The sequence below is a fragment of the Artibeus jamaicensis genome, unplaced genomic scaffold, assembly GCF_021234435.1.
Source record: "Artibeus jamaicensis isolate MK-2021 breed Jamaican fruit bat unplaced genomic scaffold, CSHL_Jam_final scaffold_614, whole genome shotgun sequence".
NCBI lineage: Eukaryota > Metazoa > Chordata > Mammalia > Chiroptera > Phyllostomidae > Artibeus > Artibeus jamaicensis.
In genome coordinates, this window is record NW_026522050.1 from 854,829 (window position 1) to 879,157 (window position 24,329).

At 59.9% G+C, this 24,329-nt stretch overlaps 2 protein-coding genes across 3 annotated transcripts; one reads left to right on the forward strand and one right to left on the reverse strand.

Annotated features, from left to right (window-relative positions):
- Positions 1–496: 496 nt before the first annotated feature.
- OVOL1 (ovo like transcriptional repressor 1) lies at positions 497–11,356 on the reverse strand. Its single transcript, XM_037135381.2, has 4 exons — positions 11,186–11,356; positions 4,388–4,605; positions 2,553–2,742; positions 497–2,321 (listed from the first exon to the last, which is right to left on the reverse strand). Exons 1-4 carry the CDS (start codon positions 11,283–11,285, stop codon positions 2,026–2,028), a joined length of 804 nt encoding a protein of 267 aa, XP_036991276.1. The 5' UTR covers positions 11,286–11,356; the 3' UTR covers positions 497–2,025.
- Positions 11,357–11,445: 89 nt separating this feature from the next.
- AP5B1 (adaptor related protein complex 5 subunit beta 1) lies at positions 11,446–22,273 on the forward strand. 2 transcript variants are annotated; one of them, XM_037135380.2, is made up of 3 exons: positions 11,446–11,521; positions 19,391–19,556; positions 19,654–22,273. In XM_037135380.2, exons 2-3 carry the CDS (start codon positions 19,407–19,409, stop codon positions 22,147–22,149), a joined length of 2,646 nt encoding a protein of 881 aa, XP_036991275.2. In that variant the 5' UTR covers positions 11,446–11,521; positions 19,391–19,406; the 3' UTR covers positions 22,150–22,273. The 2 variants fall into 2 exon arrangements, with proteins under 2 accessions (XP_036991275.2, XP_053515228.1); XM_053659253.1 differs by lacking the exon at positions 11,446–11,521 and adding an exon at positions 18,395–19,026.
- Positions 22,274–24,329: the final 2,056 nt, after the last annotated feature.

Below are 24,329 nucleotides of genomic sequence, written 5' to 3' on the forward strand. Positions count from 1 at the left end.
GAGCTAATGTGATTACATTCGAGCATGACTGGCACAGGACAAGTGCTACGCAGGCGGGGCCCTCCCTACAGCTAGGTTTCTGGCCCAGAAGTGACATGAACTTTGTGTCCTATTATTTGGGAAGTGGCTCTTCCTCCTGCGGTCCTAGCAGGCTGCTGGGAAGAAGAGCCAGGCTGGACCCTCAGGGAAGGCAGCAGCCCAGTGGGGAGCCAAGCATGTGTCAGGATGTGGGAGCGTGAGGCAGGTGAAGAGAGGCCCGTGGCTGGTGCGGGGTGGGGGGCGGTCCCGCCGCAGCCCGGGGTCAGCAGGCATTGACTGCCCAGACCAGAAGCAGACCGCTTTATCTGTCTGGGTCAGGTCCTTGTCTGAGGCCACTGGTAACCGTGAAAGGGTAAAGCTTTGAGTAGAATCTATCAATCATTTTTGATGAATTTTCATGCAAGTGGAAGAAGAGACCTATAAGAAGAAAAAGCAGAGACAGAAAAGGTTTCTTTGATTTTAATAGCTGGGGAGAAGGTTACAAAATAAAATAGATAACACAGAGCCTTGTGACACCCTCCGGTTGGCAACGAACACAGGGATACACACATGTAAACAAACAAAGCTTCCAGATCATGTTGTTTTATCCTATAGCACTTCCAGAACACAGCAACTCCCACACGCTCTAAAGTAAAACAAGAGTCTTCCATTCGGAGGGAGTAGGCGAGGCCCCGGCCCTCGGTGGGGCCTGTGCCGCTGCTGCTCTCCCTGGCCTGGGCTCCTTCTGCCTGGGCTTTGGCTTCAGGGGCGGCCCAGCAGGCTGGCTCCCGCCCCCGCCCAGCTCTCCCCTTGGGCCCAACCTCCTTTCCTGTTATTAACAGGAAACCCAGCCAAGCCAGGGGAGCCTCAGGTGGAGCCAACAGGCCCAGAGATGGCAGCTCTCTCCTTAGGGGCTCGAGACCCAGCCTTGCTATTCCAAAAACAGAAAAGAAGCTACAAATATAACTTATTAACTGTCAGAAAGAAAGTTACAAATATTAACTTACTAGCCATCTAATACCGTCCTCCCTCCCCAGGTTGCTGATGTGTCTGGTTGACACTCTGTCCAGTTTTTGGCTGTTGTCCTAGGGGTTTTTCCTCAGCGCTGCCGGCCGTCTTGGAGATGCAGTCCACCTGGCTCACCCCTCAAGCTCTAGCTGGGCAAGTCCTTGACCCCCAGAACGGTGAGCTGTTCCACAAAAGGTCTGGCATCAGGAGATGAGGAGGCCCAGGCTCGCCGAGGTAGGGTGCGGGAGGGAAGAACAGACGAGATAGGCTGCCCTTTCTGCCGGGGTGGTGGGTCCCCCCAGCAGAGGACGGACCCAGGCCCAACGCCGCAGGCAGCACCCTGCAGTGGGACGGGGCGGCTGCCCCAGAGCCTCAGCCCAGGGGTGTAAAATCCTTGGATAAATAGGACATCAAGGGGAGGGAGATAAGCCAGCTCTGTTCTCACTTAAAAATAGTCATCGTTGGCACCAAAAATATATTAATATCTGTACATTTGCCATCTTAAAAAAAAGGAAAGTTTCCTTGGCATCTTGTCACTGATTTTAAAAAATGAGGTGATATATGGAAAGCCCTCCTCTGTGCGCACGCGCACAGATCAAAGCCACGCCCACGTCCGCATCCCCTCGGAGGGCCGAGCCCCGGCGGCCCTGGGCGTTAGGACCACTGCCAAGCAGGTCATCACCTGCTCCGCTGCTGCCACGGTAGTTCAGAGTGCTTTTTGCCAGTGATCCTGTCACTGCCGTCGGTGAGGGGCCAGCACTCCCCGCCCCTGTGCTCCAGGGGGAAGGTCACAGGGCCGCCCTGCCACACCTCCTCTGGGACGGAAGTCCCAGCCTGCCCCTCACCCCAGACTTACATCTGCCCGGGCTCGGCTCAGCCTCCACCCGTCACACACCAATGCGAACACAAGCAGAGGTGAGTCCGGGGCGTGAGGGGGCACGTGTTCCAGCAAGGGGCCGCAGGAGGGTGGCCGGCCCAGCAGCAGGGTGGCGAGGCCACTCAGAGGTGGTGGTTGCTCTGCAGCAGGGAGGTGACGGTGTTCTGCAGCGCCACGGCCACCTTCTTGGAGGTCTTGCGCAGCAGCGGGCTGTCGGGGTGGTGCTCCTTCAGATGCAGGATGTGGCCCTCCTGGCTCTCGGACGTGCAGCCGCACTCCTCACACACGTACAGCTTGGCCCGCCGCTCCTTGTACGCGTACTTCTGCTGCACGCCATGGATCTTCTTGAGATGAGACTCCAGCGAGCAGCGCTGCGTGAAGGCCTTGTCACACAGGCTGCATTTGTAGGGCCGCACGCCTGCAAGGAGGACAGGGCTGGGCATCAGGGACCCGGGGCAGCTTCCGGGACACAGAAAGGCCATGCTGCCTGACTCTGGGGACAAGGTGACCTAACTGCCAAGCTGAGGGGCACTTTTGGCCTGAGCTCCGAGACGCCCCTCCCGGAGCCTGCCCATCTCCCAGACGGCAGGCCTTGCTGCAGATTCCCATGTGGCCTCCAGCAGGCACCCACCCTCGGGGCTCCACTCACCAGTGTGGGTGCGGACGTGTCTCTTCAGGTCGAAGGTGTCATTGAAACCCTTCCCACAGTAGGTGCAGAGGTGCCTCTTGACATCGTTGTGACACTTCATGTGGCGGTTCAGCATGCGCTGGTAGGTGAAGGTCTTCTGGCAGATGTGGCAGGTAAAGAGGTCTCCACTGGGGCTGTCCCCCAGAGTCACCTGAGGGCAAGGACAGTCTCTGTAAGCTACCCAGCCCTGGGACTGCAGACTGGCAGATTGGGAGGCCACAAATGCCGACCCCAGGCCCCTTGAGAACAGCGCTGCCCACCCGGAGGCCACATGTCTGTGCCACGGCTCACAGAGACGAGCGGAGACTGGGCTGGAGGAACCTTCAGGTAGTGTTGCCTCCTGTGCGGTTCCCGAGTCCCCTTTCAAGGGGACTCCCTGTCTTTTCTGGAGATGAGCAGCCAAATCCCTACATAAACAGCCCAATCCATCCTCAGCAGCTGTACCTGCTAGAAAGTTCTCCCTCCACTGAGCCCACACCCTTCCCTGTACTTTCTCATTCTGCGCCTTAGGACGGGGCGGCGTGGTCTGTCGGGCAGCCTTCCCGGGCTGAGGCCGCCACTGTGAGCCCGCAGGCGCCCCCGGGGCAGCCCGGCTGCTGGTTTTACTTGAGCCAGGCCTGACGTGGTATGGTTTGAGTCCCTTTGCTATTCTAATAACTCTCTCGCTTATAAGCATTTTCCTTTTTCTTTTTTGCAATTACAGCAAATCTCAAATCTATCCAGCAGTGGAGATGCGGTCGCAGCGCTCCACCTCCGTTAGTGTTGAGGTTGCTCGCACTCTGTGGGATGCCTGTTGCTGGCAATGCCTCCTGGGCCCCTGGGCACCGAGTGCACCTGGCCACACCACTCCCCCTCCTCCTGCACTGCTCGGGCACTGGCTACATGCCTGCTGTTGCCAGCTAGTCACTCCAGCACACCGGCTCTCCCGCAGCCTCTGGGCTCTGTCCCCCCTCTCTACTAACTGGGGCCCAAGGCTGGGAGGGGGACTGTGCAGGGGACAGGAGCACTATGCTGGCTCTCCGGCCAGTCCGGCATAGGTCTCGGTGGTTCCCCTTGAGTTACAACACACATTTGGCCTCTGCAGGTGACAGAGGAAGGAACAGTGCCCCTGCCAGTTTCTCCCAGTCTTTTGGCACACAGGACAGTGCTTTGTGAGCCCTTCAACTAGACCAGTTCTGGCAGGTGCTCCCCATTCTGGAGCTCTCCAGAAGGCAGGTCCAGCCAGGGACAACCCTGCTGTTTGTGCACGCTCCTCGAAAGCACCGGCATTTCCGTTGCCTGGTGCACAACTTCCTGCTTCCACTGCTGAGCACAGCGGGACACCCGCCAGGCCTGCCCTAGATGCAAGGCCTCCAGGGCTATCACAAGAGGCACACCTGGGCAAGGTGGGCAGTCAGCCACCCAGCAGACTCCAGACCTCACTTGCACTGCAGCCCAGACAGGGGGCTAGGAGAAGCTGCTAAACTGGCCCCCCCGTCTCCCTGATTTTGCCAGGACTTCAGTGTAAAGAGGTGGCTTTCCTTAGGGCTCTCCTTGAGTCCCAGAATGGATTCCAAAGGGTTAAATGTCTTTGGAACCCCACTGCTTCTTCCCGGCACATGCCAGTCATTCTCACACTGGACCCACTTTTCTTCCTTTCCAACCCCTTTCTGGGCCCCAGCGAGGTTCACTTTCTCTGCAGAAGCCTGGACCCAGGACCAGGGCCAGTGTCTACCTAGTTTCATGTGTGCCACCCTCCAGGCTGCACACAGGGCTGCCAGCACAGCTCCCTCCTCCAGACAGTGTGAGGTCAGTACCTTCATCTTGGTGCGCAAGAAGCCATGGTCTCTGCTCTGGGCGTCTGCCAAGCGGCCCATGTCTTCAGAGGGCAGCTGGGCCACCACACAGGGTCCAGAAGCCACGCTATAGCTGGAGTCCCGCAGGCTCATGTCCAAAGCCAGGGGACAAGAAGGGGGCTCAGCCACCGAGGGCTCCGGTTCCCGGTAGGGCTGTGCTGAACAGAAGCCCAGGCTGACTGCAGAGAGAAGGAGAGCCGGGTAAGGGGCTTGGTGGAGACAACGAGGATTCCATAGTATTTCGGGAAGGCTCCCTGGCAACGAGCTGGCCGGAACCTGCAGCCTCCATCCCACCCCTCACAGGCATGCGGCAGAGCAGGCCTCCCTTCAGCCCAACTACAGGCTGCACCTCCCTGCTGCCCCATTAGGGTGATTACAGGTGACACCAGCCAAGCGCCACGACCCACAGGTCTGCCCGCTGAGTAATTTGTGTCTTAGCGGAACTGGGAGGACCAAACCTGCCCTACCAATTATCCCTCCAGAGTTGTCTGCCGACCCCACCTGGGCCAGTCCCTCTGGATTCCAGGCCTCGTCCATGCTCCTGCCTGGACAAAGGGCACCACGGGAGGCCCTGCGCACAGGAACTGGTCCCCGCCCAAGAAGGGTTCCTGGTGGCCTGGGCCACTCCTGGCCTCTCCCCCAGGCAGATTGAACTGCTGGCCTTGGGGGAGGGGTGCTCCTGGCCCCTTCCTTCTCCAGACCGACCAGTCCCTGCCACTGTGGCCCACCAGGGCTCCAGGCTCCCTACTCCCGAGGGCCCAGCTTGGCAGGCAAACAGGCCAGGTGGGGTGGAGCAGGGAGGAGGTCAGGGAGCAGCAGGTGGATGCTGCGTAACAGTCTCCCGGGCCGCCTGCCCGGCTGTTGCGCAACCCTTCCCCACAGCAGGGACCGCTGTGTGGCACCGTGAGGGCTGGGCTCCCGCCCTCCGCAGCACCGATACCTGGCAGCCTTTGACACAGCCACTCCCTGCGACAGACACCTCACACCAAACGGGGCCGGGGAGGCCTGGCCCCAGTCCTGACGAGGGAGGAGGAGGAAGAGTTCTGAGTGACACAGAGGAAACAAGTCTCGAACTGACAGCTGGGGCAAACAATCCAGTGTTTCAGTTTAGTCAAGATTTTTCTTCCACAAGAGTTAAGCTCTGTACTTGAAATCCATACGTGGGGAACATTTTCCAAGCCTCAGAAGGAAAAATCAAGAGAGGCCAAGAAAGAAAGAATGAACGAGCTTCAGGGAGAGGGACTGAGAGGGTCGAACTAGGGTGTCAGGTCCTTGGGACCTGGCTGCCCACAGCTGGTGAGCCAGCGTGGACCGGGCCCCAGGGCAGGGGGCCGCTGCCCTCACCTGCTCTCCCGGGACACTGCGGCGAGGCCCGCTGGGGGCGGAAAGAGGGAAGGGAAGGCAGGGGAACGCACTGATGGCCGGTGAACAGGAGAGCACCAAAGCCACACAGTTTCGGGAGAGGCCCGGGCTCTCGCCCCCTCAAAACACAACAAAGGTCCGACAGGGGAAGATGCACCAGCCCGCCGCCCAGAACCCGTTCTGCAGGCACTGGCGTCCGTCTGTCCGGGGGACTTTAACGAGCCACCTCATTCTGGGAGTTGATTCACCGGTGCCTGGCCCCCGCCTGGCCTCTGAGCTGGTGTGGCGCCTCCCCGAGTCCCCAGTGGTTAGAAGCCAGTCCTGAGCTCTTGGGGGTCCCTCTTGCTGCAGTGACGGTGGTCTGCACATATAGGAGGGGGGCGGTTTGTCTCCATCCAGGCAGAGACAAACAGAAACGTCCACCCTCTTCTGTCTTTCAGTGTCAGAGGGCGTGAGCCAGGCTCAGGAGAGCTGGGCCGGGCCAAACCTCCTGCACAAGGACTGCAGTGAGGGAGCTGCTACTCTCGGTTCCCTTGCTCCAGTGGATGGGGGGGTGGGGGGTTCATATTCGGGTTCCGAAGGTCCAAGCCAGTTCGGGAGGAGATGGTGAGCCTGCCTCTTTTATTTCACCAAAACCTGGAGATGGAGGTGTCGAGGGACTGGGGACGCTGTGAGCCCCCTCTGGCCTGGCCTCTGTGCCCCTCTACCCCTCTACCTCCAGAGCGGGCAGCCGGACTGCCAGGGTGGGGCTGTTTGCCTCATCGCAGCCACCAGCCAAACCTGTCTTCCCACCGCCCCCACGAGCGCGTCCCTGATGCTGCTGCACGCACAGGGAGGCTCATCCGCGTGCCGCTCCTGTCACCGGTATCACTGAGTGGCAGGAGGCAGGAAGCAGAACTGGTTGGGCCCTGCCTGTGCGGCTCTGTCCCCTAATTAGATGTTTCCGGCAAGGCGGTGGCCACTGTGGCTACTCATTGCCCGCCCACAGCTGTGAAGTGTGGCAAGGCCAAACCGCCCTGGCCCTCTCCTCACTCCCTGGGGGGTTTGCAGGTTCCCCTTCTGCTGGCCCAACTTGTCTCCACCTGTACAACCTTGAGCCGCTTCCCACCCAAGGGCCTTCCCCTCCCTCACCCTCAGCAAGTCCCATCTCTTTTGGATTGAAAGCTACTGGCCCGAACACCAGACAGAGTATGAGCCCTGCTCCATCTAAGGCCTCAGGCTGGCGCTGGGCACCAGGGCTGGTCCCCAGCTCTCCGGAGAAAGATGGCAAGTGAAGCAGACGTGAGGAAACCTGATATGACCACAGGGCTGGTGATGAGCTGGCGCTGGGCAAGCACAGCCCGGTTGGCCGTAGGCAGCCCGACACCCTTATCAGCAAGGGCAGGGGGCCTGTACCAGTCTCCTTCAGCCCCACCAGGTCAGCCGGCAATGCCCAAAAGAAAGCCAGTGCCAGCCAACTGCCAAGGCCGCAGCCCTGGAAACACAATGGGTCTGTCTCTGGCCTGGCATTTCCATTCTGTGAATGCCAAGTTTTTCTCTCAGGCATTATCTTTACCTTGTTCCCAACCACTTCTCATGCCGCGTCCATCGTGAGGTTGAAATGGCGCCCCACGGCCCTCACACAGCCCCGGCCAGCAGCAGGGGGCTACGCTCCCTTTGCCTGCTTCCCGCCCTCCTGGTCCAGCACGGAGCGAGCATCCCCGTGGGACTCCATACGAGACCTGCTGGAGGTGAACGGTGTTCAGGAGGGACCCCGACAGCAACAAAGTCCACACTTTGCTCGGTCCTCCCTGTGCCCAGAGGGCTTGCCCTCACCAGCTCTCTTTCTGGGACAAATGGTCAGGAGTTGGCCTTGGGCCACTCAAGTTAGGACAAACAGCTTGGGAGCTTGGGCCCTGGCACCCTATGGGGCAGGTAGGAGTCCCATGTAACCCACTGCCCAGGCCCAAGATGGTCTGCTGTCCCCATCCACTGTCTGGCTTTCTACCCTCCCGGCCTCGCTTCCTGGAGAGCATGGCTTATGCGTCCTTCACTGCCAATACGTCCCAGGAATTATAGGAATCATCACCAGCAGGCTGGTCTTTCCCTGCCCCACACGTGTATTCTGGGACCCTGACCTGCCTTTCTAACTTGGCCTGGAAAGTGCATGGCTGAGGTCCCCACACTGCCCCACAGGGGCCAGGCTGAGGAATCGCCAGTCTCTAGCCTGCTGGCCTCTGGGGGTGGAGGTGAGGTGGGGGTGCGTGTGCTGATGAACTGGCAGAACAGCCAGCAGAGGCTCTGAGGCAGACGGGCTGGTGGCTGGGGTCTGGGGTCTGGAAGAGGCCCCGGGGATGCACCTGGCTAGGAGGGCGTCATTCCAGCTTTCAGGATCCATCTGCCTTCAGGAGCCTTTCTGGCCTTGGGAGACTGCACACTGTGAGCAGGGGGCCTGGAGGACCTGCTCGGAGCTTCCCCTTCAGTCCAAGGAATGGAATTTAGCCCCTGGGTACAGGTGGCTGGGTTCATCCTCAAGAAACCTGCATTGCTCCCAGCACTCCACAGTCAATATTGACATAACAAAGGAGAACCGCTGAGCCACCAGGGGGTGGGGAGAGGGGAGTGAAGGGCCTAAACAGGTTAGCATTTTAACCTTCACTGCAAGCACCTTCTCCATTCCCAGCCTGCGTGGAGCCGCCCCCCCACCCCCGTAGCCCTCCAGCCACTTTGGGGCTTTTCCCTGGCTTTGGAAGGAGTGAGGCCCAGGGAAAAGATTCTGTCCCAGTGTGGGGGGACCTCTAGAACTGCGCCTCAGGGTGAGGCTGGAGTGCCAGTCAGACTGGGGCCCTGGAGCCAGCCAGGTGGGGCCCAGCGCCCGAGTCAGTAAAGGAAACTCCTTCCAGGAGCTCTCTGAGGCTTTGGGGTCGCAGAGGACCCTGGCAGGAAGGTCGGACCTCCAGCACCACCCGAGCCTCCTGCCCTCCCTGGCCTCTCTCTGGGGCACAGCGGGGGTCAACGCTTAGCTAGTCACAACGTGCCCAGTCTGTGGAGTCGGGTGAAGGAAACGTGCCCAGCTGGCTCCTGGGGTCACAGTCGGCTGGTGACAGATTGCCCAGCCTGGGGACAGGCCACTACAAAACATCCCCCACCCCTCCAGCCATCTGAGGTACCCGAGCGTAGCCTGAGAACATTCCATTTCTCATTTCCAAAAACTATGGGAAAACTCTCCAGTGAGCCACGACTTTTGAGGCAAAACTAAGTTCTTTAATTTCTGCCTTTTACTTGACCCCGCAGGACTACCCCTTGCCAGAGCCAGGAGGGTGTGTGCCACAATTCCTGCATGCACCCTCCAGGTCACACCTGCCTCCAGCGTCCGGGGGGCCACCCTGCAGAATGGCCTGCAGGGCCCCCTCACCTGGACGGTGGCAGCGGGTGACACAGACACCCAGAAGCTCTCCGCTGCCACTCCCACTGTGGCCACCAGCATGGTGATGGGGAAAATCACTAGGGCGAAAGAAGTCAATGATTTCAGCAAACGGAATTTCTTTGTCCTTTGTAAAAGCCAACACATGATCTGCTCCTGTTTGGGACGTGAAATAAAACTAAAAATAACTGCACACTGAGCCTCCAGCGAGGCTCTCAGCTCACCTTTACCACAGTCCAAGTTCAGTTTATCAGATCCCAAGGAGCAGCTAAGCAGCAAGTCAAACACAGGTGAGGGTGGAGGCAGCAGGGAGGAAGCAGCTCACGGCCCTCACCAGGCCCTTCTGGCGAGTGAGCGAGCGCCAGCCCCCAGCCGGGGAACTCAGGGCAGCAAGAAACTGAACAGAAGCCTGGCCCGCACCCCAGTCCACCTCAAGTGAGGGGCCACTGATCTCCCTGTTTGTCTCGCCCACCCACCAGCGTCACCAGAGACTTGTGGCACAGTCCCTTGTTTGTTATTTTTTAAATTTTAATCCACACCCAAGGACATTTTTTCACTGCTTTTTGGGAGAAAAACATCTGATCCGTGACCCTCTGCATGGGGGAATGGACAGGAAACCTAAGTAGGTGCCCTAACTAGGGATTGAACCTGAAACCCTTTGGTGTAGGGGCAAACACTCCAACCAACTGAGCCGCACCAGCCAGGGAACAGATTCCCTTGTTTTAAGGAGGCTACAGAAAAAGCGTCTCAGGGATTGAAATAAGGTTGGGCTATGAAACACCCCAGGGCCTCAGGCCTTTGCACCCTGGTGGGTCAGGCCTCCAGGATCTCATCACTACACCCACCCTCTCCAAAATGCGTTCCGGAGAGAAAATGAGGTAGGAGAGGGCCACCACGGCCCTCTTTTCAACACTCTTCCACAAGGCCCGGGGCGGTGCCAGGGAGCCAGCGGATCAAGGGTCAGAGTCGGTTGGTTAATTACAACCTCTGCCCCCTTGGAGGCGCTGGACTGGGTGTTCCCTACACCCCCCCTCCACCCCCAACGCCTGAGGAGGGGGCGTTCGGAAGGAAACTGGATTTCTCCAGACGGAAGATTTTGGTGGGGGCGGGGGAGCCACTAGGAGAAGCGGCGTTCTCCGGGCTGCGGAAGATGCCGCGGGAGGAGGAAACAACTCAGGTTACTTATTCAAAGTAACTCCGACGCCACGGTCAAGGCGCTTTCCAGAAATAAACTGGGTGCACGAGCTTCCCCCAGGCCTCGCCCCCTACTTGCGGGGCGGACTCCTTAACACAACTTGCAGCTCAACTGTGTTCTCCACAAGGTTGGAGGAGGCGCGTTAGGAAATGATCCCACCTCTGTCTTCAAGGCAAGTAGGGTACAGCCCAGTGCCCTCCCCACGGTCTCTGCGCACCCCACCGGCCCGACCCTCACTGCGACCTTCTGGCCACCAATGTGCTGGGGAAGAGGGGGCGATCAGTGAAGGCGGCTTATACAGTCTTCACAAATCTCAGTCGAAACTCCAGCTCGCTCCCTGCCCCCCCCCCAAAGTGGCATCGCTCCAGTGCCCTCTTCCCGCCTCATAAAAGTCCCGACTCTCAGGATTTACGACGCGAGAGTAGAGGGTCCCCCTAAGCGGTGACACACCCCGTTGCCTCCCCTGCGCCGCGACTCGGGGTGGTGGAGGGAGGGCGGCATCCCCCTGACCCGTCTCGGACTGGCCCGCTCTAGGACCCGCCGCGGGGTCTGAGAACCGCTCTCGCCCCCACCAGGAGCCCCAGCCTCCACCCGGCATCTCCTTCCGCCGCCCCTTCGCTCCCCTCCCCTCCCCCCGTGCCGCGGGCTAACGGGGCTGCGGCCGCTTAAACATTAAATCCGGCGCTCCAACTACGCGGGTCGCCAGGTTCGCACCACTGCGCCCGAAGGTCCGCCGCTTCGACGGGGCCTCAGGCTGGAGGGCAGCGAGGGGCTTGGGGCTCGCGGGCCGGCGACTCACCTGGCACGTAGATCTCGCCGCGCTCCTCATCTGGGAGCTCGCTCCAGTTCCTCTTGCACGTGGAGACGCACGGCTTCTTCACCAGAAAAGCGCGAGGCATTTTTGAACCCCGATAGCCCGGCACCGTCCGCTTCCGTAACCAGAGCCGGCGCCGTCCCACGTTTCCCGAGCCGGGCTGGAGACAGCCAAGGGGAGGGGGCAGGTCAGGGAAGGAGTCGCCAAAGCGCCCCGGGGTTCCACTAAGAGACCGTGTCCCGGACTCCGCGCGCGCGTATCCAACTCCTCGGAAAAGAGGTTCACTGCAGCCAGGTGCACCGGACGAGGGGTGAGCGACAGGTAAGCGTCTCTCGGCTTCACTGGCGTCCCCCGCGGCCGCTCGGGAAGTCTTAAAGTGCGAGCCGGACGGACGGGTTCACGCTTTATTGGCTCGCGGCGGTGTGTGTTGGTGGCTGGGGCGGGGAGCAGGGGTGATCTGAGCTAATTAGCTTGGAGTGGCCCGGGGAACTAGAGCGCATGCGTTGGGAAATAACGGTGACAACCCACCTATTTGTTACCTGTCCAACCGGTTTTCATTCCGCTGCTGGTGAGGTGGCCTCGCGGCCTGGGCGGGGTGGCTGGGCGGGGGCGGGGGGCGGGTGCAGGGCACTCAGCACCCGGCTGCCCAACCGGCCGGGCCGCCGCCAGCGCGCACCTCCCCGCCGGGGTGCAGCGTTCGCCAACGGGAGTTTGGGAGTTTCGGAGGGAGCAGGGGAGGGGAGGAGGCAACGTTATTTGCACCGGCGCTCGCACGCTCTGGGGTGATGAAATGAAACTCGCCCAACTGGGTCCAGCCCGGCCCGGCGCGCCCCGGGTGCCTGGGGAGGCACGAAACCGTCGGGCGGGAACGGGCGGCCCGGCCCACACTTGTTGAACCCTGCCTGGGTCCAGGTGGCCCAGGATTCCAAAGGCCTGGCTGAGCGATTCGTGGTTCAACCCAGAGGTACTATTTGCTGGGCGCGGGCTCCGCGCGGGAGGGCACGCCGGGCCGCAGGAGTGCGTCGGCCGCTGGGAGGACAGGCACCGCAATAGAAAGCGAAGATCGCTGAACGCCGGCCGGAAAGTGTGGAAGGCTTCGTGGAGGAAGGGGTGTTTAAAACTGCTCTGATTCCACCGAGATCCTGAAAGACCCCAGGGTCTTTATGCGTTACACACGCATAAAACCCACATATTTGTCCCAAATGGATGGATTTTAGGTGCAAAAAGGCTAAAGGGTCGCGGGCTCCTTACGAAGTCAAGCCCAGCCGGGAAGGCAGCTCACGTCAGCTTCCCCCCATAGCCCACTTTTTGGTGAGTTTCTGCTTGAGACCCCCACCCCTGCCCTGCAGCCATTCATCACGCTTTGCCCAGTCCCCAGGCCCCGCTGGAAAGACTCACCCTCCTCCCAACCTGCCACGCCCTGGTGGCTTCCAAGAGGCTTGTCCCTGTGATACTCTGGCCTCGGCAGAGCTTCTCTTACCAAATGGCATAGTAAGGGCAGAGATGGGACCCCTTGCTTTTTGTAGTTCTCTTCCTACCCCATGGAAAACAAACGTCTCAGAGCCCCTGCCACACACACACTTTCCTCACACATGAAATGTTTGGTGGAACAGACTAGGAGGAAATGAGTCTGAAAAATGAGTTAGCTCAGTTCGAAAGTCATGAGTGAAAAGAGGGGTAGCCTACTAAGAGAGGACTTTAAGGCATCTAGTCAAAGAGGATAGGTTCTCAAGGGCTGGGGAGGCTTCCAGAGGGCCTTTGCTCCCCCCCACAGGACTTCTGCGGAGCATTGGGCTGAGTGGGGAGTGTGGACCTTTGGAGCAAACAAACCTCCTCCTCCACTCCTTCCTGGAACCTGTATGTTTAGCCAAGGGGCTTTCCTTTCAATCCTGGTTTCTGTCACCAGAGAATCCTGTTGCCAACCTCCTAGAGTCCCTGCGAGGGGAATGTGGACTGGGGCAGAGGAGAATAATACTCACCTCCCTTCCCTCTCCCAGGGCTCTGCCTTCAGGCAGCCCTTGCCTACCTATCAACCTTCTGCTCTTAGCCAGCACTGTTTCAGTGAACTGACATTAAGTGAGCATCTACTGTGTGCTTATCTTTTTAATAAATTCCGAAGAAAGATTGGCTAACAGAGTGTGTCTAGGGGAGAGGTGTATTTATTTCATTCATTCAATAAATACTTAGTGAGCACCTTGGTTGTACCTGATCCTGGGGGGCTGGGGCTAGTATACAGTAGGTGCTTAGTGAGTACTCTACTCCAGTCTTCAGGGGTGACTGTGGACACCAGTCTGCCTCTCGTGTCCAGGGGCAGTGACGGGGAGCAACTCAAATTCTCCACTTGTTGGAAGAAAGTTACATACACAGTGCCTGGAATGAGGCCCGCAAAAGGGAGGGAGGGATGTTCATCCATGCTGCTCCATATCCATACCTATCATGTGCCCGGCACATAGTGGGCTAGCAGTAACGTTTGTTGACTGAATAAATCATGTGACCCATTCAGACTTTTATGTTCCAAGGTTTGGGATAGGCATAGTTACAGAGCAAAGTTCTTTGTTTAATCCTCACCTGAGGATGCAGTCATTGGTTTTTAGAGAGAAAGAGAGAGAGACATCAATGTGAGAGAAACATCAACTGGTTGCCTCCCGTATGCACCCCAACCCGGGGACCAAAACCGCAGCCTAGGCATGCGCCCTGACCGGGAATCAAAGCCACGACCTTTCAGTAAACAGGACAGTGGTCCAGCCAACAGGGCCACATCGGCCAGGGCACAGAGTCTTTATTATAAGGAGAACTGTAGTGCAAGTTCGGTGGTAACACAACTGGTGCTGGCTGTCGGAGAGACTGGAGGGCGGTGGGGATGGTGGAGAACGTGTCTGTCCAGAGGGGCAGTGACAGTCATGTCATTTCAGCACAGAAACTCACTATGGCCATGTCTGTCTGTTTTCCAAGAAAGGCAGAAAATCCATATTTGTATGTGAAAGTTGACTCAATTTTTTTTAAAAACAGAATGAGTCAAACAAAATACTTATGTGGGTCAGATTTGACCCATAGGCTGCTGGAGTGTGGCCTGTGGTTCATGGGCAGCTCTGGGACCAACGGGCGTGAACTTGGGCAGACACCGAGCTGAACTCTGAGCTCCAGCCGTTTGCTTTGTTTGGTCTGTGTGCACAGAGCCAGTTAGATATCATTCATTCACTCCTTAATTTAGTCACCAGGCATTTTTAAAACATTTTTTACTGATTGATTTTAGAGAGGGGGCGGGAGAGGGAGAGAGGTCGATTTGTTGTTTCACTTCTTGATGCATTCGTTGGTTGATTCTTGTTTGTGTCCTGACCAGGGATCGACCCTGCGACCCCGGAGTACTGGGACGATGCTCTAACCAACAGAGCTCCCTGACCCGGGCCAATAAGTGCGAGTTGCACACCAGCTGTGTACTAGGTAGGCACTGGGGATTCTGTAGTGCAAGGCAAACAAAAAGCTAAGGAAACAATTAGTGTGACGCAGGGCTTTAACTACTGATGGGATAGTGACAGGTGGGGCGCCGAGATCTGAATGAGAGGCAGGAGCCAGCTCCGCAGATCAGGGAAGAGCCTGACCCAAGGATGGAATGCTGGCCGGGGTGAAGGCCCCATCGTAGAAGGAAGCCGAGAGCGCTCCATGGAGCAAAGGCGACGGTGTGGGATCTCCAGGGAGCGGGAGGCAGGGGGAACTGAGGTAGCGGAGGCAGGGCCGGCAGGCACATCAGGTGCCATTTGATGGGAGGGCTCAGACTCTGTTCGTGGGAGAACAGAGTGTGTCGGGGGTTGGGGGTGGCGGCCAGAAGGGAGGCTGCTCTCACAGTGTGAGCAGGAGGAGACAGTGGCCTGGGCCGGCGGCCAGCAGAGCTGTGAGTGCTGACTCCAGGTGTTCTGGGTGGACGCCTCTCGTTGGCATGGTGGACAGGGGTTGAAGGAAGGGGGAACCCCAGCAGGCAAGTGAGGACCATGCTCCTCAAAGAGTGGTGGCTGGTACCTGCTTTTGGTGCTTGGCCATCCCAAGCAGCCCGGGGAGCCAGGGTAGGGTGGGATGGAGGGAAGAGCGGGCTTCCGCGGGGCCGGGTGGCGTGGTGGCTGCAGGCGGACAACTTCTGGAGCCCGAGATGCCCCGGGAGGACAAGCAGCGAGAGCACTGGGCCATTCAGGTGCCCTAGTGGGGACGTGGGCAAGCCGCCTAGTCTGTTAAGGCCTCAGTTTACACATCCGTGGCTCCTAGTCCCAGCTCTGCTCCTCAGAGCTGTCGCCCAGAAGGGTAGAAGCCCTAGGAAATGGACTCAGCCCGAAAGCAGGCCAGCAGTGCCCCTGGCCACTGAGGCCTCTGCTCGGCCCGGACAGTGGCCTTTCCAGCCCTGCTGGACAGCAGCGCTGTGGGGGTTCACAAAGCCCCTAACAAACTGAAGTGTCATGGGTGGCTCTGATCCCTTCATTTCTTGCTGAGCTCCTGCCCGTGGGCCTCTCAGTCCCCTGCCAGGGTGGGCCAGGCCCCTTAGGGCCTAGTAAGAAATGGGGTGCAGGGTTGCAGATGGGCAGAAAGCTCCTCCTCAGGAACTGGGGGGCCGTGGGCAAAGGAGCGGGCTCCCTGGGCCAGCTGGAGCCTCGGGAGCGGTGCGTTGGGCGCGGTGGGGGGAGCGTGGGCCCTGCAGCAGGCAGCCGAAAGCCTGGTTAGACTCACCCCTGCGGCCGCGTGTCTGACCTGCCGCACTGCATTTCTTCCTCACCGTTCTCGCAGCCTTTTCCATTTCGGATACTGGAACCGGCCGGGATACTCAGGCTGGTTCTGTGGGGTCCAGCCACGCCACATACCTTCGGTCCACTTACCAGGCCAAAGCCTGTCCCAGTTCAGGCCCTTCCTCTGCTACGCCTTGTGCCTAGAATGTTCCTCTCCCTGATGGCTGACTGCCTCCCGTCGCTCAGGTTTTAGCCAGACGTCCCCTTTCCCCAGAGGCCTCCCCGACCACCTCAGCCAAGTCCTCATCCCTAGTCCCCTCAGTCCCACTTTCTTTGCGACATGTTTGTTGTCCGCTCTCCTGCCCCGTGTACGTTCTGCACAAGAGAGACCTCTCTGACAACACGTTAGTGGCTTTGTTTAGGTGGGATTCGTGTACCGTGAACCCACCCCCTTACAGTAAACAGCCCAGAAGTCTTGGTGTCATCGCAGAGTTCCCCAGGGAACCCCGCGCCCGTCGGCCACCCCCATTTCTCCTGACCCCTGGCGCCCACCACTCTGCTTTTTCTCTGTGAACTCGACTGTTGGCATGTTCTTTTTCAAACACCCCTGTGTCCCCAGGTCCCAGTGCTGTGAGTATGGGTTACATCCCCTGGTTTACATTTTTATATATTGATTTTAGAAAGAGGAAGCGGGGGAGAGGGAATAAAGAACCCCACACTGATTTGTTGTTCCACTTACTTATGCGTTCATTGGTTGGTTCCTGCGTGTGCCCTGACCCAAGATAGAACCTACAACCTTGGCCTATCGGGACAGCGCTCTAACCAACTGAGCCACCTGGCCAAGGCCACACCTCCCATTTTACAGATGACAAACCTGGGGCTCAGGACCCCTCAGGAAACTGGCTTTCGCTTTTCTAAGCCTTGTGTTTACTTTCTCCCCAGAACTGGGCTGCATTGGGGAGGGTGGACACCCAGCAGCGAGGTGTGGGCAGTAAGCGGGAGGTCCCTTTGAGGGGCAGGCCTGCTGCCTGCAGATGGCCGAACATCCATGCCCTCGGTGCCGGTGGCCGAGTTCGCTCTACACCTGGCCTGTGCCAGGGCATCAGCTCCCACCGGGGAACAGGGCAGGGCCCGTCCCAGGGTCTGGACACCCAGGAGGGGTGAGGGCAGCTGGTATGGGAGGAGGCCCAAGTCCGGGTCAGTGAGGGGCTGTTTGCCGAAGTCCTGGCTCCACTTCTTAGGAGCTCTGTGATTTGGGGCAAGTGACTGCATCTCTCTGGGCCTTTATTTCCCCGTCTTTGAATGGTACCCATTCTTGGGCACCTCGGGGCTGCTGTGAGCCCATGTGGATGCACCCACCATAGCACTGGGCCCCACGAGTATGGGTGTACCCCCTTCAGACTCTGGGCCCCGAGAAGCCAAGGCTCAGAAAGGCTGGTGGCTGCCAGTGGCTACGTGGGGGCCAGAGCCAGCGTTGGGTTTCCTGACCCTTTGAAGCCTGTCTCCTCAACTGTAAAAGGGGTTTAATAATCAGCCCTCCCTCCCCATGAGGGGTGAGGGCTGGGATGTGCAGTTATCAGCACCCTCTGGGCCTCAGACAGGGAAACCAGACAGGCTCCCTCCCAGGGCTCTCATCCCCGCCTCTTTCATCTTAGGCTTAATTAGCCAGGACGCCCCACCCCGCAGCCTCTCGGCGGGAGTCATCACTCCCATTTTATAGATGGAGAAACTGAGGCACCTAGAGGGAAGTGGTTTGGGACCGCCGCCTGTGAGTCAACTATGGAGCCAGGGTTCAGGGTAGCTGGGACCGGGCTTTCCAGCTGGGCCTGTCCCTCAGGGTGGATCCTTGTCTCCGTCCCTCTGGCGCACAGATAGCCTCTTTTCCAGCCACCCCTCCACTTCTACCACCGCCCATCTGGAGGGCAGCAGGATGGGGGAGGGAGGGAGGGACCCGTGAAGCCTGTAGGAAGGTGAGAAACTAGTTGGCAGCTGCCAGCATGGGGGCTCAGGTCTGTTTCATCTTCAAAGCTGGTAATTAGAGCCAGAGGCATTAGGCCAGCCGGCTGTGGGGTCTGGACACCCACAGTTCTGTATCCTGGAAGCCTGTGGTCATTGGGGCCTTGGCAGCCTGGGTCCCCAGCCCAGGACAGGCTGCTAGGGAAGCCCCTGGCCCATCTGTCTTGGTACCCCCACAAGGCCTTGCTTCAGCCCTCTGTAGTTTAAGAGTGTTGGGTTCCTGCACCGCTTGGCCTCAGGTGTTTTCTGTGGAGGTCTAAGTTTCCTGTGGTACTAACGAGGCCTGCTGTTCCATGACCTCATGACAGGACAGCCCTGCCGGTCCGCACGTCTGCATCCCATTGTTTTCTGGCTTCACCACGGTTTATGGTCTTGTCCCTCCAGCTTTACCCTGGCCTGGCTGCTGCGACCATAACCCATCGTCGGTGCCGCCTATGGCAAAGGTCAGCAGCTTCCTCCCGCTGTGACCTGGGCGCCAGCTCCGCGCCCCCAAGCCCAGCGGGTTGGGGGCCGGGGCTGGCGTCAGAGAAGCGAAGCCAAGCCCTGAGGCACCTGCCCAACCGGTTCTGCCAGCGCCCGGGCGCGCGCTTCCCGCGGGCTCCCTGAGACCTCACCTTGCACACCCCCAGCGGCCACTCTGGGAGTATCATGACCTGCACCCTACACCCCCCACCACCACTACAGGACGCATGCGGCTGGAGTAGGGTGCAGTGCGCTCGGGCGCCAGTGCGAGGCCCCCTAGTTGCCATCGTCGCCAGCCCTGCAGTCACTGTCGCCCAAAGGCCCTGGGATTGCAGCTTGCTTGTGGCGGCGGTGGGGGTGGGGGGCGGGCATCCGGGAGCAGGGACCATCCAAGTTCACCACCCCTGCCCGCGCCTGCGGCGGTTTCGGGGAACGGGGGCCTGCACGCAGCGGGACAGTTACTCAGCCCCAGCGAAACTGGCGAGTCGGCACCTGCCAGCGGGTTGAGAGAGGAAGGCGGTGGCCCCGTTACCGCCCGGCCCCGCCCCAGCCCAGCCTCCCACGCGCCCCGCGCCCCGCCCCGCGCCGCCGCCCGGAAGGAGCCAGCTGGCTGGAGCGCCGGCGGCGGCTGAGTCAGGCAAGGTAAGTGTGGCCGGCCCGTTACCGCGGGCACTGGAGACCAGGGCGGCGCTGTGGTTTCGGTGCCGGCCTCCGGCGGGCGGTCTAATGAGCTCTCCGCACGCACCCCGCGTGGGCGGCCCTCCCGGTTCCCCTACTCCTGCTCTCCCGTGTTTCTGCCCTTCGGTGATCCTGGCGGCTCGCCCCCGTGTTACCCTGGAAACCTTTCGGTTTCATCTCGGGGCTCAGGCGCGGGGTCCCCGCCGGCATTTGCGCGTATCCAAGGGTGGCTGAGATCTGCAAAGGGCCCTGGAGTGACAGTGCCTCCTTCAGGGCTGGCTAGTCTCGAGGCCGCCGGTCTGAGCCCTCCTCTCTCCTCCCTGCAAAGATCCGCGTGCCTGACCATGGGGCCTCTGAGCCGGGAAACCTGGGCCCAGCGCCTGGGCGCCTTCCGGGCCAGCCCGTCTGCCTTCATGGCAGGTCCTGAGGGTGAGGATCTGGGTCGTGACCTGCTGAACGACCTAAGGAGTGAGAAGCTGAGCGAACAGACCAAGGTAGGCCCTGCACGCCCACCACACCCGCCCTGGCCCATATAGTCACCTGAAGCCAGTGCGCCCTGAATTTCATCTTCTCCAAATCTCTTACCCCCAGGTTTCCTTGCTGGCCTTGAGCTTGGAGTACCCAGCCCAGCTGTGGCCAGATGCCCCTGCAGCAGAGGCAGCTGCCACCTCCCTGTTGGATACCCTGGTCCTTCTACCGCCTCGGCCATCAGCTCTGCGGCGGCCCCTGTTGCTGGCAGCAACCACAGTCCTGGTGGCAGGAGGTGCCCTGAGCCCCACCTCTGCAGCCTCCCTCCGGCTCCTGCCCCTACTGCTGGGCTTGGCTACCGGCAGAGATCTGGGACGAGGCTTTGGGCCCTCCTTGGAGCAGCGACCCCTGCAGGCCACTGCGTACGAGTGCCTGCGGGAGCTGGAGAGCTGCAGGCCTGGGCTGCTGGGGGGCTGCCTGGGACTGCTGCGGGGCCTGCTCGGGCAGGAGGGCCCGGTGGGCCCGATCCAGCCACTCAGTCTGCTGCTGGCACTGGCCCTGCGCAACACCTTGGTGATACAGGCTAGGGCCAGGGCCAGCCTGCAGGGCCTGCTCACAGTCAGGGCTTCTCCCACTGCAAGTGGCCCCTGGAACTGGACACTTGCTGAAGAGGGTGGTGCCCACCTTCAGCCCCAAGCGCCCAGTTGGCCGGCAGTTGAGAAAGATGAGTGTGGCCTTTCAGCACTCAAGCCCGATCCTGAGGAGGCCCGGGAGCTGCGGGCTGCAGTGGCCCAGCTTCTGGACACCTCGTACCTGCTCACTCCTGTGGCCCAGGCCCAGCTCCTGTGGCTTCTGGGCTGGGCCCTGCGGGGTCTGCGGGGACAGCCACCAGTGCTGTTCAAGCCGCAGCTGGTACGGCTGCTAGGCACAGCACAGCTGACACTGCTGCACGCCGTTCTGGCACTGAAGGCGGCCTTCGGCGAGGCCCTGTTCACAGCCCAGGACGAGGCCCTGCTGCTCCGCCGGCTCACTGTGGCCGCTCAGCACCCAGCCCTGCCCCTGCCCACCCATCTCTTCTACCTGCACTGCCTCCTGAGCTTCCCAGAGAACTGCCCGCTGGGCCCCACAGGTGAGGAGGCCACCCCACTGCTGCTAGAGCCCCAGCTGTGCCGTGGCCTTCTACCTAGTCTCCTTCACGACCCGATGGCCCTCCTGGCCCGCCTGCATCTGCTGTGCCTGCTGCTCTGTGCTGACAACAGAGAAGAGGAGGGGAGAGGCCAGGGCCAGAGTCCCTGGCACTACTTGGAGGAGCTCCTGGACGGCTTACAGCAGAGGGCAGCCCTGAGTGGGGGCCCCCGGGCCTTGGCTACACTCTGCTTCCAGGCCTCATACCTGGTTGCTCGCTGCCTGGCCGGGCAGCCCACAGTGCTGACACCCTTGACCCACGGACTGGCCCAACTCTACCTAGCCCGGCCTGCGCTGGCTCCCCATTTTGTTGACTTCTTGGATCGGGTAGGCCCTGAGCTGGGGGAGCCCCTGAGAGTGGTATTGCAGCAAGAGGTGGTGTCCAGGCCGAGTGGAGATGAGGCCCTTCGTTGGCACCTGCAGATGCTGGCCAAAGTGGCAGACAAGGATGCCCAGAGTGCCACCCTCAGCTTCCTGCACGCTGCAGCTGCCCACTGCACAGACTGGGGCCTCCAGCAGGCCTTGCTGCGGGCCTGCCGGGCCCTGCTGCGGGTGGGCGTTAGGGAAGGTCTGGCAGACTTGCTGCAGGCTTTGGCCAGGCAGCTGAAGGACCCTGATGGGCGGGACCATGCCCGCCTTTACTACATCCTCCTGGGCCATCTGTGCGAGCCAAAGCTGGCAGTGGCTCTGGGCCCCTCACTTGCTGCACCTGCACTGGCCTCTTCACTGGTGGCAGAGAACCAGGGCTTTGCCACGGCGCTGATGGTGCAAGAGGCCCCGGCCCCGATTCGGCTGAGTGTGGGGCCCTACAGGGTCAAGGGCCCCACACCTGTGCTGCAACTCCTGGTGGAGGTGCTGGAGCCGGTGTACTCTCTGGAGCTGCGCTTCAGAGTGGACGGACAGCTCTGTGCCCCCCTGGAGGCTGTCCACGTACCCTGCTTGTGCCCTGGCCGCCCCACCCAGCCTCTGCTCCTACCCCTGCAGCCCCGGCGCCCAGCTCCCACGCAGCTGGATATCCGAGCTCTTTACACCAAATCCACTGGCCTCACGTGCTATGCCCACCTGCCACCCCTGCCTGTGAAATTCGCTGACCTCTTCCTGCCTTTCCCCCCGCCCCCTCAGGGGGCCGGGCTGGGCTTCTTTGAGGAACTCTGGGACTCCTGCCTGCCAGAGGGTACTGAGAGTCGCCTGTGGTGCCCTCTTGGACCACTGGGGCTGGAGGCCTTGGTGTCCCGCCACCTGGAGCCCTTCGTGGTGGTAGCCCAGCCCCCCACTAGCTACCACGTAGCCATCCGCCTGCCCCCAGACTCGAGGCTGCTGCTGCGGCTGGAGGCAGCCCAGGAGGACGGAGTGCCCGTGGTCCTGCGGACCAATGACTGGACAGTGCTGCCTCTGGTCGGGGACTACCTCCGGGGGCTGGCAGCTGCTCTCTGACCCCGGGCCGAGCCAGGTGGAAACAGGACTGTGGCCCTTGGGAGGGTCCTGTGTAAGAGGGTCAGCTGAAGACCAGGACACAGTCCTGTGGTTCTTTTCTTTTAAAAACTACATTTGCCAGTGACCCTCATGGTTCATTTTCTTCTGGGCCCTAATAGGGAGCAGGACCATGGGGGTCGGGTCAGAGGCTCCAAGGAAGCCTTTGGAGTAGGAACCCCAGGCCGTAGGGCTTCCTCCCCAGGAAGCAGGAGGAAACAAGTCATCGGCTCTGCTTCCCAGGGGGTCTGGCCTTGCCCAAAGCCACCCAGCAGTTTAGGCACAAATCTGGTGCTAGGTTTGGGCCTCCTGACCTGTGGACCAGTGCTTTTCAACTCCTAAGGTTTGCAGGGCCCCTGGCCCCCGGGCGCTTAGACTAGAAACAGTGAGGAGGCTGCAGCAGCCTCTTCCCTGGGGAGGGAGGCTCCCTCCGTCTGGGGTCGGAGCCAGTTCCAAGAAGGGCCTGCTAGCAATGTTTTTGGATCTGGGGGAGGCGGTCCCTGTGGTCCAGGCTAAAACCAAGCTGGCTTTTCCTCGCCCCAACTGGGAAACCCCTACAGTGATCCTAGGAATCTTCCCAGATAAGAGTCAGCCCCTCTAGGTCCTACTCCAAATACGTAAGATACTCTGGATTCTGATGTATTGAGGCCAGCTCCGCTGCCAGACACCAGGCCGGTGTTTTTCATATACGTTGCCTCATTTTATCCTTGCGACAGCTTGGCAGGGCCCCACAGATGAGGAAACCTGTAGGCCAGAGAGGTTGAGTGATTTTCTAATAGTCACCCATCTGGTTGGTAATCATGTCTCGTCGCCCTGGAGCAGGTTTCTGTTACCACACCGTCAGAGCAAATCTCTGCACAGGACACAGAGTCCCCATCCTCTGCCTGGCTGGCCCCCCGGAAGCCACAGGAGTGGCAGTCAACAGTGCTGAGTGGCGAATGGCCAGAGGCTTGGGCCTTAGGGTCCTGGGGGCAGGGCCTCTTCTGCTTCCTGGGCTCCTGGCCTGAGGGTTCCCATGGACTGACCAGTCTTACCTTTCCTGGCTGGTGGGCTAGGAAAGGGAAGAAGGGCCCAGGACAAGTGGGGTTGTTACGGGTCAGGTCAGGCGGTCTGTCCCAGGCTCGAGCCCCAGTAACAACTCACTGTGTGATCTGGGCAAGCAGTCGCAAGTCTGGAAGCGCTCCGTTCCAGGAAACCAATTTCTCCAGCTGCTTGCAGAAGGGGATTTAAGGTAGAATCAGGTCCTTGGAAAAACCCTGGGAAGGCTGCCACTGGGACTGTTGGATTCCAGAATGTAGTGCCCTGCCTGCAGTCCTGCTCTCAGCACCCAGGAAGCTGGGCCCAGAGCCTGGGACATGGGGTGGGCACCCCTGCAAAGCCAGAGACCTGAGGCTGCTGCAGAAAGACGGGAGCTTCCACAGCTGGTGAATGGCCGCAGCTTCATCTCTTTCACCCACGTTGTTCGGAGGCATCTAATGAGTGGGATCTATTTCCCAAGCAGACCCCTAGTGGCAAAGGAGTCTGGAAAATGTACTTGTTTTCTTCTATTTTGTTTTTTAAAGATTTTATTTATTTTTAGAGAGGGGAAGGGAGGGAGAAAGGGGAAACATTAATGTGTGGTTGCCTCTCATGCGCCCCCTACTGGGGACCTGGCCCACAACCCAGGCATGTGCCCTGACTCAGAATCGAACCAGTGACCTTTCACTCTGCAGAACAACACCCAACCCACTGAGAGATGCTGGCCAGGGCTTGTTTACCTCTTGACTTCAGATGCAGGAGGTGGTACTAATCCTTTGTCCAAGATTAAGATAGCCCGTGCAAGAACTCCCTGGCCATCCTTTTGTCCACCTCTGCCCATCCATACCTCCATCCCACTCTGTCCCCCCATTCTTCCAGTGCCGGGTACCAGGTGACCTCTACCCCTCCCACCCCAATGACCACAAGTGCGCCCACAGTGGACATTTTTAGAGGCCTGTATGACAGCTTCCCTCAGGTCCCGACTGGAAGCAGAATTGCTGGATTGCAGGGTTTGCACGTGCTTCGTTTGACTACGATACATCAGAGTAATTACAGTTTTTAGCTCCACATCCTGAATGTGGGAAGTCGTGCGAGGAGGTAGGGGTGGACACCAGGTGAGCCGGCTC

Coding starts and splice junctions, on each gene's coding strand:
- OVOL1 (XM_037135381.2), bottom strand. CDS start 11,285: ATGCCTCGCGCTTTTCTGGTGAAGAAGCCGTGCGTCTCCACGTGCAAG. Junction 4,606..11,185: donor CGGCGAGATCTACGTGCCAG/GTGAGTCGCCGG, acceptor TTCTCTCTGCAG/TCAGCCTGGGCTTCTGTTCA. Junction 2,322..2,552: donor ACACGTCCGCACCCACACTG/GTGAGTGGAGCC, acceptor TCCTCCTTGCAG/GCGTGCGGCCCTACAAATGC.
- AP5B1 (XM_037135380.2), top strand. CDS start 19,407: ATGGGGCCTCTGAGCCGGGAAACCTGGGCCCAGCGCCTGGGCGCCTTC. Junction 19,557..19,653: donor AGCTGAGCGAACAGACCAAG/GTAGGCCCTGCA, acceptor TCTTACCCCCAG/GTTTCCTTGCTGGCCTTGAG.